Here is a 14684-nt window from a genome sequence, read left to right as displayed (position 1 = left end):
TTGCCAACAAATACTGAAGAGGACCAAAATCCTTAATTTAGCCTGAGTGAGATGGGGCAAGTGGATGAGTGATGTACCTCAACGCCCAACAAATAATGAAGATGATAGAAATCCTTAACTTCAAATTATTTACCAAACACATCAATAAATGATGCCATAACAGGAGGACAATTACCGGTAAGGATAATATCATCAGCATATAAAAAAGAGGATTAAGAAAATAGTACCATATGCATAAACAGAAAAGGAGTGGGTGAACAAACTATGTTTGAAGCTGTGACAAATGACAAACTGATTGAGGTACATGGAGCTTGCTTAAGACCATAAAGCCCCTCAGTTTGCACAAAGTCTGGTGGTTGAACCATGTAGACCTCCTCTTGTAGGTAGTCATGAAGGAAAACATTATTGATATTAATTTGACGAAAAGATCATCCATTGGTGACAACAAGACAAAGAACAATACGAATGGTTGCTGGTTTGATCACCAGGTTGACTGTCTCATCATATTCAAAGCCATGTTATCAGTGAAAGCCATTGGCAACAAGGCGGAATTTGTAGTGCTTGATTATTCCATCAAAGTTACCTTTGATACGAAAGACCCACTTGTAGCCAATAGGACAATAACGTGGGAGGAGGGGGGAGGGGGGGGGGGGGGGGGGGGGGGGGGGTGGCGGGGCACTAGAGGCCATGTCTAATTTTGCAGAAGAGCATTTAAATCCTTTGGATGCCTAAAAATGTGTTTGGTAAAACAAAAAAAAAAAAAAACTGTTGTCAATGAAAGTAAAAAAGCAGAAGCAGGGTCTATCATGCTTCTAAAAAAAACGTTTTTTTTTCTTTTCAAAACATAGTAATCAATGCTCATTTAATAAACTTTTCAAATGGCAAGTATACCCCCACATGTTTTACAAAATTACAATCTTTGTCCTTACATTATTGTCTTTGATAATTATTATATCATATTAAATACTATATTATTTTTAGTCATTTAACATATTCAAGGCAATTTATATAAAAATTTACCAAATACTTGGGCATTGTTTTTTTTTATATATATATTTTAAATCACTTTTACAAAAAAATGTTCTTTATTTTACAACAATTTATTTTCACGGCACAACAATTTATTTTCACGGCACAGCAGAAGCAGTTTTTTTTTAAAAAGCATGGTAATACCAAACTAATCCTAAGTGAAGCATATGGGTTCAATTTCATCAGAGGAGGCAAAGGTAGAGTAGGCGGCAAGGATCGGGTATATAATGGTGTCTTCAGTTTGATATGCCTGAATGCAAGCAGGTCACCATTGGGTGATGTGGTTTAGGGTTTATGGTTATCGGTAGCGGGCGGTGTTGTTAGTGCTTTATTTAGATTAATTTGGAGTTAATTACTACATTTTGTAATTTATTTGTATTAGGATGTGTATTGATAAAAAAAATATAATTTAACAAGATTTTAATACATTCTATACGTTTGTCTTCCTAATCGCATTGGCTTCACCCATTTATTCAATTATTATTTTATTCTTATATCAAAGGCCAATTGGTGGTGTGACTTCAAGTTAATTGGACTACAAGTTAAAGAGGTGACATGGGCCTTGTCATTAACCACAGATGAGGGACTTCAAATTAAGCGGTGAGAGTGGATGCAAGTAGAGTGAAAGTAGGAGAAAGTAGAGAGAAAGATGGGAAAGTACTTTGCAAATTCTACTTCCAATTCGTGTGGTTTTGAGTACAAGGAGATGGATTGAGCATTCTTGATTTTAATTTAGCTTTTATGCAATTTATTTTCCATAGAATTACAATGAAGGTTTTTGTCATGCGGTTCTAAACTCTTAGCTAAGGCTAAGAGGAATTCCTAATTATGATTACTTTAGCTATTTGATTGTTTCATTCATGGATTTCAGATTGTTAATTAATTTTCATTCACTAGTGGAATTGCAATTTTGATATTTGGTTCTTTGAGCTTGACCATAGCCCAGGATTTTGATATTGAAATTATTTGCATATGAATTTATTTCTGACCATGAATTGGATTCTATCGATGCTTTGTGAATGAGAATCACGAACTTATATTTTGATCTGACCGTAGACGAATATTGGTTCGTGTGACTTCCTAGAAGATTAGTTATTTGTTTGACGTGACCAAGTTGATAAGTGGTTAATTTATTTCTCACTGTGCCTAATTGGATTTCTACTTGTTTGTGTATACCAGACCATGGATATATAGACTGTAGGAATAGTTGAGTTTAAGCCTAACTACAATAAAATTCAGATCTCTTTGAGAAATTATTGGCATTTGTACCTAACCACATACATATGACCGGAAGTTTTCATTAATTTGATAATTCAATATGGGTTGACAATTGGATACTAGGTATGACAATTAGTGGTGGAATCAAAGCCTTAGTGTTTTCTTACATTTGTTTTCAATCACATTTTTGTTTGATCACTGTTAACTTTAATTCTTCTTCAACATAAATCCAATCTTTGTTCCAATTTATTAAGTAATAGTTATTGGATTCAGTTGGTAATTCAACCCCAGTGGATTTGATCTGGTATTTACATATTTCTACTACAACTGATTCGTGCACTTGTAAGTAAATTTAGTTTGAATTAATCTATTTATTAGGTTAGCTTAAATTCACATCAATGCTAGCGGCAGCAGAGGTTGAATTTCAACAACGAAAAAGTAGAGAAGTAAACAACAAACCTTTTTTCAGCAAAAGTTGGCGACAATGAATACAAAATCATTCGAAACCACAACAAAAATACCAATCCAAAACTGGAACCAACCCTCGCATTTTTTTCCCCAAAAATTCCTAATCCATTTAAATCCAACAATCAACAATGCACATGACTCGACCTTGTTATTTTCTAACTATCCACAAATCCAGCCACATGCCTGTTGCAGGCACGCTGCAAACACACACAAGGAAAAAACAAAGTTTATACTTGCGGCGCACATTCTTCGTCCAGTTCATGGACATCATGGTTTCTGTTTTCATTAGCGCCATGTTAGCATACCACAACCTCCCTTATCACGAATTATATAAAAAGCTTTTCATATAACATTGCACACACATACACACACAGATATATATAGTGAGAGAGAGAGAGTGAGAGAGAGAAGCAGCCTCTTATCACGAATTGTAATCCACTGTGCATAACACTGTGCGAGCAAGACACAATGACCGGCAAAACGCACTCCCTTAAATGTTCCATCCTAACATGTCAGGGAATTGCATAACAGCTTAGATGGATTTTGCCTACGCACAACAAGCACATTCAAGTTTTTCACTCTGTTTTTGTAGACCTCAATTGGTTTTTCTGCTTAGCCCGAAAAACTTTTGAGATTGAGAGAGAGAACCAAGAAATTCAAGTCAAGAAAAGAAAAAAAAAAAAACAAAAAAAACCCTTAAGCATCCTTCCAAATGAAATCACACAAAGCAAAGAAATAATGAATAAAAGCACAACTCCCCTCTCAAGTTTTGAGATATCCACCAAAATGAATCCACACAAAATTAAATTTAAGAAAAAAAACCACAAATTCCAGTGAACCAAATAAGAAACACAAACAGAATCATCAAGAAGCAGAGGCAGGAAACCATACCCAAAACAACAATTGTAGTTCCTAGGAAATTTCAGAACTGTTAACGGAGGACAGCAAAAAAAGAATCCGCTTTTAGCCCCCAAATCCACAACAACACTGCAACTCACCGCAAATCCAAATCGTGAGTGTTTCCTCCAAATCGACAAAAATCCAAAAACAAAAACCCAAAAACAGTGATTTAAAATATACCTTGCCTGAGTAAAAGCCCTTGCGCAGCTGTCTGGAAACATGCCGCCCGCAAACTAGGCTAAAAATCAGCCAAAATTCCGAACAGAAACAGGAAATCCCAGACCAAAAAAAAAAAAAGACGAACACGGATTGTATTCCCCCGACCACAACTTTGGAAGGCCCGGAAACCAATTGATCAGTTTCCACAAAAAACCTTAGGTTTAAACAGATGCACAATGACCCTCAATGAAAAATCGTAGAGAAAATCAAATCCCTTAAACAAAACCACGCAGTCTTTGTGCAAAAGAAACAACGATCACCAAAGAGAAACACAGGATTAGAAGTAAGGAGCAAAACAAAAATAGCAAAACCCAAATCAAGAAAGACAACAAAGGAAGAAAACCCTAAGGAGCTAAGAAGACTGTCAAAGTCAACGGAATAACGATGGGGACGCATGGAAAACAGGTGTAAAAATGTCTCTTCACTGCACCAACCAAGCAAGATAGACGGAAACAAATGAGAGTTGCAAGGACAAATCAGTCTGGACACTATAGATAAATAGTAATCCAAAAACTGGGTTTTAGTATATATAACTAGAAGAAGCTTCGGCCATTAGGTACTTGCTTTCATCAATCCGCGCTCCTTCACAAAAGATTGTTGCGCTTTGTCCTTCAAGTAGTCAATGTTTTGTGAGAAGTAAAACTTAGTGCACGTGGTTCAATGAAAAATTTCTTGCAGAATGGTACCCACTTTCTTGCAAATTCAGATGTCTCGGCAAGAGATTCAAAAGTAAGCATGGCAGCACTAGGGCTGGTTCAGTATGGGATACCGAACCGAAACCCTTGTCCCAATTCCCAAACCGAAGTTTTCGGGAATCCCAATTTCGGAAATCCCGAAATAGTTTCGGGATTTCGGGACAAATCGGGATTCCAAAATATTTTTGGGATGTTTTTTTTCACCACACTAATGAAACTTAAGATGGCAGTTTGCTCAGATAGTTCAATACCAGAATAAAGAGTTACCATTTTCTTTCAACTCTATTAGCATTTTCAATTTGAAAAGGATTGGAGGTCATTTGTTCAAATGAGGGTAAAAATGTAACTGAATAAAAATTCTATATTATCACGAGGTCAATGAAATAATAGCATGTCAAGGTTGGCATATAAATGCAAATTAATACATTGACTGTATTGCCACAATACCTCCAGTTCTTGCTTGCGTGCTTCCTCTTTTCTTGCTTCTGACCTAGCACTTCTTTGTACTTCAAATATCAAAGCAACTGTTGCAAGTTGCAACCTGTGTATATATTTTCAGTAAGAAACAAATACTTAGGAAAAATAACAACAAAACAACTTAGGAAAGATATATGATCTAGCATTGCAATTGAAGATTCCTTTACCTAATGATGTGCAATTATGTGGGTATTTGACAGTTCATCAGTTCAACACCTTCATATATACTATATGAACACGGTTTTACATGATTTGAATACCATGAACAGTAATTAAGCTAGTGGTTCAGCACTCATATAGTAATTAGTATTAAAAAACACATCTATATGAACACGGTCAATCAAGTTGCTTTCAGCTTTGAAAAAAATGGTAATCATTTGAATAGCTCCGATCATTGGACAATAATTATGTTCCAATGCTAAATGTACACAAATTTCAAGCTTTTGAATACAAAATGTATAGAGAGAATTATTGTACCTGCACATAGATGATAGAAATACAGTGAGATCATCAATTTGCAAAACCCGAAATCAATATAAACTTAACCGCAAAAATTATGCCCACATTTCGACAGGTTTCAACAACCTCCATATCACTTCCAATTGCTCCTAATTTCACAAACCCTAATCTAGGTTTCACAAACCCTAATCTAAATTTCACAAACCCTAAATTAATTCCCAAATTTACCTGATTTGGGGGAGAATCGGTGCACAATGCACTGGAATCTGGATGAAAAAGTCGAGAGAGATCAGAGATGTGAGCGGCGCCGGTGGCCGTGGCTGTCTCTGTGCCGTGAAGGAACAGTGAGGGTCTGAGGGATGAGAAGTCGAGAGAGAGATCAGAGACGGAAAGGTTGTCTGAGGTGAGGTCGAGGAGGGTGGTGAGGACCGTGATGCACTGAGGTTGTCTGACTGTGAGGTGAGGTCGAGAGTCGCCATAGTCGAGACGGAGAGAGACACAGAGTGATTGAGCTGAGTTAGGGTTTGAACTTTGATTTGTATTCAACGGTTGAGATTAAATCTCAATCAAATCCAACAGCTGTTACAATTTCAAATATATATTTAAAATTAAATAATTATATTTTGTTTATCTCAGTTCGATATTAGGTACCAAAAATTTCGAGATTCTCAGTTTGGTATTTTTTCAGTTCAATTTGGTTTGAAATATTCAGTATTTTTTTCCACCCCTAGGCAGCACCATCGTCAGACACATAGCAGGAAACTTTATCCACGGGGCAGTTTACAGCAAGGATGAAGCAAAGAAGATTTTAAGGCAGATCCCTTGGCAAAGAGAGCTTGCTGCATATCTATGAAACTAGATACTTCTCTTCGTATTAAAAAATTTAAAAAAATTTAAAAAATAAAAAACCTCTATTAAAAATAGGAAAGAAAAAAAAACCTAATTGAGAAATTTTGTTTTTGGATTTAATTTCTAACAAACTTCATCATAAGGGTTTAAATCTGAATTTTTTTATTTCATGAGCTATCTCCGAGTATCATATCATCACGAGAACCGTTTATCAAATTTGGTATCGAATTTGCTATCTATGAGATTAGAACCTAAAACCTTTCACTTTCAAATGAATAAAAATAGGGTAAAGTACAAAAAATTACCTCAACTATTGGGGTCACAACAGTTTCATACCTCATCTTTTAAAATTGACAATGTCATACCGCATCTTACGAATTTGTGACAATGTCATACCTCCGTCAATTTTTCTGTTTCTATTAAGTGCTGACGTGGCAAGAGACTAGGACCACTTTTTATTAAAAATATAATAAAATATTATTAAAAACTAAAAAAAAAATATTTAATATTTTTTAAATATTAAAATAATAAATAAAAGTAAAAAAAATAAAAAAATAAAAAAAAAAACCCTAAGTCGTCCCTTCCCTCCCCCTCTCTCTCTTCCCCATCTTCATCTTCTTCTGCTTAATCTTTAACACAAAAAAAATAAAATTTGAAAACCCAACCCCACCCGCCCCCCAGGAGGAGGAAGAACCGAAGAAGAAGAAGGAGGAAAAAAAAAAAAAAAATTGAAAACCCAACCCCACCCGCCCCCCCCCCCCCCCCCAAGGAGAAGGAGGAAGAACCAAAGAAGAAGAAGAAGGAGGAAGAAGAGAAGGAGGAAGAAAAAAAAAATGAAAACCCAACCCCACCCGCGCCCCCCCCCCCCCCAAGAAGAAAGAAGAAGAAGAATAAGAAGAAGAAGGACGAGGAAGAAGAGGACGAGGTAAAAAAAAAAAGAGTTTGAAAACCCTACCCAGGAGAAGGAGGAAGAAGAGGAGTAAAAAAAAAAACCAGAAGAAGAAGGAGAGGGAAAGGGGATGCCCTACCCCCTAGGAAATTTTTTTGTTTTGTTTTTTTATTCTTAATTTTTTTAATATTTAATTATTAAAAATATATTTAATTATTTTTTAATCCAGCTGGATTAGTGAGTGGTTCCTGTCTCTTGCCACGTCAACGCTTAACAGAAAAACTAACAGAAAAATTGATGGAGGTATGACATTGTCACAAATTCGTAAGATGCGATATGACATTGTCAATTTTAAAAGATGAGGTATGAAACTGATGTGACCCCAATAGTTGAGGTAGTTTTTTGTACTTTACCCATAAAAATACTATCAGATCGTAATACTCAGTAGCAATAATAAGAAAAGAGCAATAATGTCATTTTAAGAATTTAGGGAAACTGTTGGTTTTGAAAACCCAGGGGCATAGTGGTTTTGATATAGGAGGTGTATTGTCTGCCCTCCCATTTCCATATTCTCCTTATGCCCTTATGTTTGTGTAGTCACGGTTAAGCCACGTCAACATTTTATATTCCTATGACTTTTTGTTTTATTATTTCTATAAAAAATTAATATAAAATGTTAACGTAGCTTAACCGTGACCACACATCACAAGAGGGCATGGAGAGAGTATGGAAATAGGAGGGCAGACAATCCACCTCCTTTGATAGAAGGGGAGAAATGGAAAGCTAATTTTTGTGGGAAAAGGATCCTTGCCGATCATTTTCCTGGGAATTCTAGGGATCTCGTGATCATGACTGTTTATTGTACATCGTGTGGTCAGAAATTATTTCAAACTTTAAAATTTAAAATTAAATATAAATATTATTTAACGAAAACTGATCGCATACGATGAACAGTCACGATTACGGAATCCCTAAGATCTCCAGGAAAATGATCCATTTCTGTGTGTTTGAAATGGATGTAAAACACCTAGCAAATGAAACTAGTTACGAACAATTATAAAACAAACTATTATTAAGAATATGGATAGAAAACACCTTGAAAATAAACTTGAATTGTCGAATTCTTCAAAGTAGTGCTTGCATTCTTCTCCTCTGCCTTTAATGGTTAAATAGTCTTATTTATAATACTACAAAATAAAATCCTACCTAGAAAATGTCTTCTAAAAACTAGGAAACATGATAAAATAAGATAGTTAGGAAATAAAATGTTTCATATTTAAACTGAAATTCGGACTGCAAAGAAAATCCATCTTTTGACCAACCAAATCAACTCCGATTTGGTCCCAAAATGTCTCTTTTTAAAGCTTGAGACATCCCTAACAAATCCTTAGAAGGAATCTTCCTCAAGATATGCCATATTGACCCTTAAAATATCTAAAACGTCCAAAAACGTCAATCTAGGAAAACTCTACACTGGGCCCTTATTTCATTGCCATGGTCAACTAGCATGGTAGAAAAATTTGGAATTTTGACACAATCATCTTGAAAGACTCGCAAACATTCTCCAATTTAAACCACTCCAAAATTCATCCGTTTGATCACGTTTTACTCCTGATGAAGTCGAATGTCCTACATTAAAAATATATAACAAAATATCAAAATCCTATCAAAATAACTAATAAATTATAACTAAAATTAGGGTGAATATATAGTATAATATGGACTCGTAAGAGGCAATGGTAAAGTAGGCGGCGAGGATCACTTATATAATGGGGTCTTCAGTTTGATTATGCCTAAAGCAAACAGGTCACCATTGGGTGATGTGGTTTAGGGTTTATGGTTTTGGGTAGCGGGGCGGTGCCAGGGAGCATCCGGTGCTGGTGTTGAGGTAGCAGGAGGTGGCAGGGAGGTGGCAGGGAGGTTGGTGCTGGCGGCAGCAGAGGTTGAATTTCAATCTCAATATTAGGGCACTCATCTAAAATGTAAATGATAAACCTCACTTATTTTACAAAATGACAGTCTTTGTCCTCCCTTCACTGTACATTCCTTCCCAGTTCCCATCTCATCGTTCGCCTTCCATCCACCACCCCTCGTCCCCTAGCCAGCACGCCACGACCACCCCCTCGGGCCAAGCCCCTCCATAACCCTTTCGTGTCAGTGTAAATTTTGTAAAACAATTTGTTTATCAAAATAATGTATGTAGTGAGAGTTCAGTTTCTTTTTGTCAAACTATCCTCAACTGTCATTATACACACTCAAAGCACTTCTATATCAAAATTTACCACACTGAGAGTTTTTACATTAAAAGTGCTTTTAAAATTATTGTTTACCAAACCCTTAATTGTTTTATCTCACAACTAATAATTCTTACAACACAGCAGAAGCAATTTATTTTTAAAAGCACAGCAATACTGTAAGTTGCTTCTCCTCTCCAAATTTGCAAAAACCCTCAAATCCATAACAAAACTTATTGAATACACATCAGATAGATATAAATTCCCTCCATTCTGCAGGCAGATGATGCACCACCTAATGGACTATTGCTCTGCTTTGATGATCCATAACCAAACTAGTTTTGCATAACTAGTTTTTTTTCTCTAATTCTCCATGCAGATGATGCACCTAATGGACTGTCCAGAAAGCATCAAGTCGAACGCTTTGTTGATCTCAGCGAATGGGACCGAATGAGTGATGAATTTCTCCACTTCCAGCCCCTGCAAGATCAAACAAGTTCAGTCTTACCACATTGCCATTTTCAAAACTAACTAAAATAGTTGTGCAGCAAATTCACAAGGAATATCCAACTTAAAATGCTTAGGCCTTTAGGCAAAGGACTTGATACTTAAATACGAAAAACTAGGGTGGTTCGCGGACTTGGTTGTCAAAGAAACATACCTTGTTCATGTACTTCTCCACGACACCTGGTAGATCGGTGCGGGGCTTGTAGTTGCCATAGAAGGTACCCTTAAGAGTCCTCTCGTTCAAGAAATTCATTGGATGGGTTTTGAATGCATCATCTTTGTTTGGCACACCAACAAGTACAGCGAGACCCCAACCCTAAATTTAGAAAGAAAAAGTATGATTTTAGATTCTGAAAGCAATGTTGTTGCATATTCTAGCATCTTAGCTAATTGAACAACAAAAAGTGGTTTAGAATTACTCACATCATGAACACATTCAAATGCAGAGATCATAGCCTGGATGCTTCCGGTGCACTCAACACTCCTATCGACTCCGCCGTTGGTCATCTCAGCAATCACCTTTTAATCAAAGTCAAATGTTAGTCGCTAAGAGCTGATAATCACTAACACTAAATGGAGTGTTAAAAATAAGAGAAGCACCAAATGGGGGAAACGGAAATGCTTTGCTCTAATCAATCGGACACAAACATGTATCAAAGAGATTTCTATAACTAACCTCTTGCACAGGTTTGTTATGATCTTTCGGATTCACGAATTCATTCACCCCAAACTTCTTGGCTGCCATAAAGTATAGAAATTATTTAGTGAATGACATCTCAACCAGACATGAAGACGCGTAACTAAGTCCTTAATCGTTAAATAGATGTATAATCATATTGACTGACCTTCCTCAAAGCGACTGGCATTCAAATCAACACCGATGATCCTTGAACAGCCCGAAACCCTTGCACCTTCAGCAGCCTAAAATGAAACAAGATGAACAAGAAAATCATTACAATACTCCAAACTATCCAAAAGAGCCATAACAGAGGAGCAATAAGAATGACTTACAGCAAGACCAACAGCTCCCAATCCAAAGATGGCAATAGATGAACCCTTTTTCGGTTTTGCAACATTCACAGTGGCACCAAAACCTTCAAATACATAAACAGAAACAATAATTGATTACTCCAGAAAGAAAAGTTGAAAAAAACCCTAATTTCTGATTCTAAGTTTTTAACTATTAAAATGGGAGAAGTCTTTCGAACCTGTGCATATTCCGCAACTAAGAACACAAACTTTGTCAAGGGGAGCAGCCGGGTTGATCTTAGCAACTGAGCCAACGTGACAAACAGTGTATTCACTGAAGGTAGAAGTACCTACAAAGTGATAAATTGGTTTTCCATCCTTGGAGAACCTGGACTGGCCATCATTGATCATGGTACCCCTATCAGTATTGATCCTCAGCAGATCACACATGTTGCTTTCCTCTGACTTACAGTGTGCGCACTCCTTGCACTCCCCAGTGAACACAGGGAGGACGTGGTCACCCGGCTGGAGTTCAGTTACGCCCTCGCCTACGCTTTCCACAACTCTAAACACAAAATGTTAAGCAAACAAAATTTAGAACAGTAAACAAACTGTGTAAAATGGAAGCAAATACTAAGTTAATTACAAATTATGTAGCTTTAATATTCATAGATGTGTACATACCCTCCAGCTTCATGACCGAAAATGCGAGGAAACAGCGGTTGTTGTCCCTGTCACACAACATATATGTTTCAATTCCAACAGCTGACATTCTAAGCACGAAAATGCCATGTATACGATTTATCATCACATTAGATTTAGCACTCAAAATCATGCTTAACTTCACTAATCAATTGCAAGTTATGGACTAAGTACTATAAACATATGAAGAATCATGCTTAATGATGCAGTTATCGATACGCAGATATTAAAGTAGAAAATGGCATTCGAAGTTGAAGTTTTTACTTTGGCTTCCCAGAAGTAGACATCGGTGTGGCAAAGAGAGGTAAAGAGGATCTTCAAGCGAACTTCATGTTTCTGCGGTGGTGCCACCTCCACTTCCTCAATTGACAGTGGCTTCCCCGCTTCCCATGCCACCGCGGCTGCAACCGACAAATCCCAACGCGATTAGCAACAAATACATCGAAAAAATCAGTAATTTTACCACAATTACCGTCAACAAGATCAAGATTGACAAAACGTAATGAAAGCTACAATTTACGGAAAAATAGAGACGAAAATTCATTACAGCAGATTATTCAGTCCGCTGCCAAGTTAATTTCTTTTTAATCAATTTCCAAATTTTCGAAACTAAAATTTAACTTCTCATCAAATCCACGAAAACCAAATCCTCATCCTCATCATCACCAATTATAAACAATATTTAAAACAAAATAGAAAATCCCAAGCATCTTTATATTAAAAAAGAAAAATAAAACAGCAGTAGGATCATGTAAAAAGATAAAAGAAAGAAAATTGATCACTCCAAAAGGAAAGAGAATCCAAGTCAAACAAAAGAGTTCAACAAGAAACATGATCAAGCATGATCAGAGTGATGAACATGACAATCTATCAAAGCGGTAAATCAATCGATCAATTACTGATACAAAACGCCACGATAACCTTACGAGTTGTAATCAAACAATTAACCTAAGGAGAGAGAAAATGGTCGATGCTCACCTTTGCATCTGATAACCTGACCAGCTGTAGACATTATGGAGGATGAGCTTCTTTTTTCTTGTGATGTTTGATGTATTTTTGCTATAAGTAGTATAATTGATGACGTTCAAAAGACGGTGCTTTTGGTTTTGGAAACAGGAGAAAGTGAATGCAAACTATTTATAGCGGTGACAGAATAAAACAAACCACTACTAGTAAACGTACGAAAATACCATTTTCCACCATAGTTTATTACTTGCAGCCCAAACTAACTACTCGGTGATCAATTTCTGTGTGCGCATCTAAGAAAGCATCCAGGTTAGATAGAAAAATCATTTATTTAATTTTACCAAAGAAAAAAAATCATTTATTTAAACTATATTTTATAAATTATATGATATTATTGTTGATAATATTATTAAAATATTGATTAACGTATTTATTTTATATTGATGACACATTAAATAATTTATAAATTTAATCTAAAATTTTAATTTACTTGATTACTTCAATAATAAATTATAAAAGATGTGTGGATATCAAACTCTAATCATAAAACTACTTTTGAATTTATGAAATTTTTTTTGAATTTTTTATTGCTTGCAAACTCTAGTTTTGTAAAACCAAAACCGCCAATGGATTTGGACCACGACCGTTTCTGCTTTTTAGTACCATCGGCGCCTTTGTTTCCGCCGGATTTGCGACGTGGCTAACATTTGAAGGCACGTGGTGGCATAGTGATATTGTTATTAGCGGCCATATTACCGCTTTATGCGTGCTCAAATCGGAAATTTCTTACATTAAATTCATCCAATTAATCAATCTGAATTCTTGAAATTTGGTCAAATGACTATAAAAATGGAGTTATTTTAAAAGTTATAATAACTTTAATCATTGGATCAAATTTTAAAGATTCCGATTAGATGATTTGGTGGATTTGGTGGAAGGGATCCGGAACGGATCCCTTTCCCTCAAATTGTACGTAATAGGCTGTAGCATATATAAATAAACAGATATATACCGCAATGATAGCTTTTAGGCCTCATTTAGCATGTCGTATAAGACCATCGGATATTACTAATAATACCAAACGGGTGTTTGGTAAGTTTGGTATTAAATAAGCACCGAATTATTTAATTTGGCCCCATCATTTTAATACCCCTCCCACCCGCTTCATTATCCCCTCCGCAACCTTGGTATTATTAGTCGGACTCCTGCCAAAGAAAAATCACACTTGCCTTTCTTAGACTTATCCTACCATCTGATCTTGAGGGTTGCAACCTCCGATTAACACCAAGCAGATACGAACAAAGATCTAGAGGTCTTAATGTTAATAAAAATAGAGATGTGTAAGCTTTGTTTAAGTATCTTTATTTTGTTGACAAAATATTACATCAGAGTATACTCATACGGTTCCTCTCCGGATCCCTTTCCACCAAATCCATCTAGTTCGGGATCCGGGTCATTGAAATTTGATCCAACGACTACAAACAACGGACCCTTTTAAAAGTTATAATAATTGTAGCTATTGAATCAAAATCTAACCGCCTGAATCTCGAACTAATTGAATTAGGTAGAAATGATCCTCTCCATACTATATAAGCTGTTGGGGGCCAATCAATTTCCTGTTGTATTTAGTTTTGGCATGGTTACTGACCACCCAAGATATTCTAATTACTAGTGTCAAGTGTAAAATTAAAATAAATTAAAAAAAAAAAAAACAATTTGTCTCGTCTTGCTTTAAACACGTACAAGACAGGCTCTAATCTCTGGGCTTCTTATTCTTTGGGTTTGGGCTTCACAATACTGTATAATAAGCCCAAAAAATAATAATGAAAAAAGAGATTATTTGAAAGCAGAATCCAAGAACTTCTGGTGGAATTAGTACAACATGTGAAAATCTCAGTCTATGTAAGTCAAAAACAAAATTTCAGAGTGTATTTTTACTCATCATCATTTAGTGTGGTGTATGTTCATTATCTCATTTTTTTTTACTGTTAGATGAGTTTGAATTTCGAGATTCATGTAATGAATAGGCACAAATTTGAAAATTCAAACTTATTTAACGGTGATAAATAAGGTGGTAAGCACACTACACTAAATAGTAGCGAG

The 14684-nt window shown here is 35.9% G+C and overlaps 2 protein-coding genes across 3 annotated transcripts; both read right to left on the bottom strand.

Annotated features, from left to right (window-relative positions):
• Positions 1 to 1495: 1495 nt before the first annotated feature.
• LOC137729659 (uncharacterized) lies at positions 1496 to 5972 on the bottom strand. 2 transcript variants are annotated; one of them, XR_011068024.1, is made up of 4 exons: positions 5694 to 5972; positions 4977 to 5070; positions 3796 to 4443; positions 1496 to 3702 (listed from the first exon to the last, which is right to left on the bottom strand). XR_011068024.1 is itself a non-coding variant. In XM_068468659.1 (3 exons), exons 1-3 carry the CDS (start codon positions 5942 to 5944, stop codon positions 4387 to 4389), a joined length of 402 nt encoding a protein of 133 aa, XP_068324760.1. In that variant the 5' UTR covers positions 5945 to 5972; the 3' UTR covers positions 1496 to 4386. The 2 variants fall into 2 exon arrangements, 1 of the variants encoding a protein (XP_068324760.1); XM_068468659.1 differs by having other exon boundaries at positions 1496 to 4443.
• Positions 5973 to 9469: 3497 nt separating this feature from the next.
• LOC137727643 (alcohol dehydrogenase 3) lies at positions 9470 to 12741 on the bottom strand. The gene is made up of 10 exons (XM_068466467.1): positions 12594 to 12741; positions 11880 to 12016; positions 11598 to 11644; positions 11153 to 11478; positions 10956 to 11038; positions 10790 to 10865; positions 10621 to 10682; positions 10368 to 10463; positions 10099 to 10260; positions 9470 to 9917 (listed from the first exon to the last, which is right to left on the bottom strand). The coding sequence occupies exons 1-10, from the start codon at positions 12625 to 12627 to the stop codon at positions 9801 to 9803; spliced, it is 1140 nt and encodes a 379-aa protein (XP_068322568.1). The 5' UTR covers positions 12628 to 12741; the 3' UTR covers positions 9470 to 9800.
• Between the last annotated feature and the right edge of the window lie 1943 nt (positions 12742 to 14684).

This window comes from Pyrus communis, chromosome 3 (genome assembly GCF_963583255.1).
Source record: "Pyrus communis chromosome 3, drPyrComm1.1, whole genome shotgun sequence".
NCBI classification, from domain to species: domain Eukaryota; kingdom Viridiplantae; phylum Streptophyta; class Magnoliopsida; order Rosales; family Rosaceae; genus Pyrus; species Pyrus communis.
This window is presented reverse-complemented; position numbering and strand designations above follow the sequence as displayed.

Excerpts from the sequence above, each read along its gene's own strand:
- LOC137729659 (XM_068468659.1), bottom strand. The coding sequence starts at position 5,944 with ATGGCGACTCTCGACCTCACCTCACAGTCAGACAACCTCAGTGCATCA. Across the intron at positions 5,071-5,693 it reads CCGATTCTCCCCCAAATCAG|GTTGCAACTTGCAACAGTTG; the intron begins GTAAATTTGGGA and ends ATATATACACAG. Across the intron at positions 4,444-4,976 it reads CACGCAAGCAAGAACTGGAG|GACAAAGCGCAACAATCTTT; the intron begins GTATTGTGGCAA and ends GACTACTTGAAG.
- LOC137727643 (XM_068466467.1), bottom strand. The coding sequence starts at position 12,627 with ATGTCTACAGCTGGTCAGGTTATCAGATGCAAAG. Across the intron at positions 11,645-11,879 it reads TCTACTTCTGGGAAGCCAAA|GGACAACAACCGCTGTTTCC; the intron begins GTAAAAACTTCA and ends GTTGTGTGACAG. Across the intron at positions 9,918-10,098 it reads TGGAGAAGTACATGAACAAG|GGGCTGGAAGTGGAGAAATT; the intron begins GTATGTTTCTTT and ends TTGATCTTGCAG.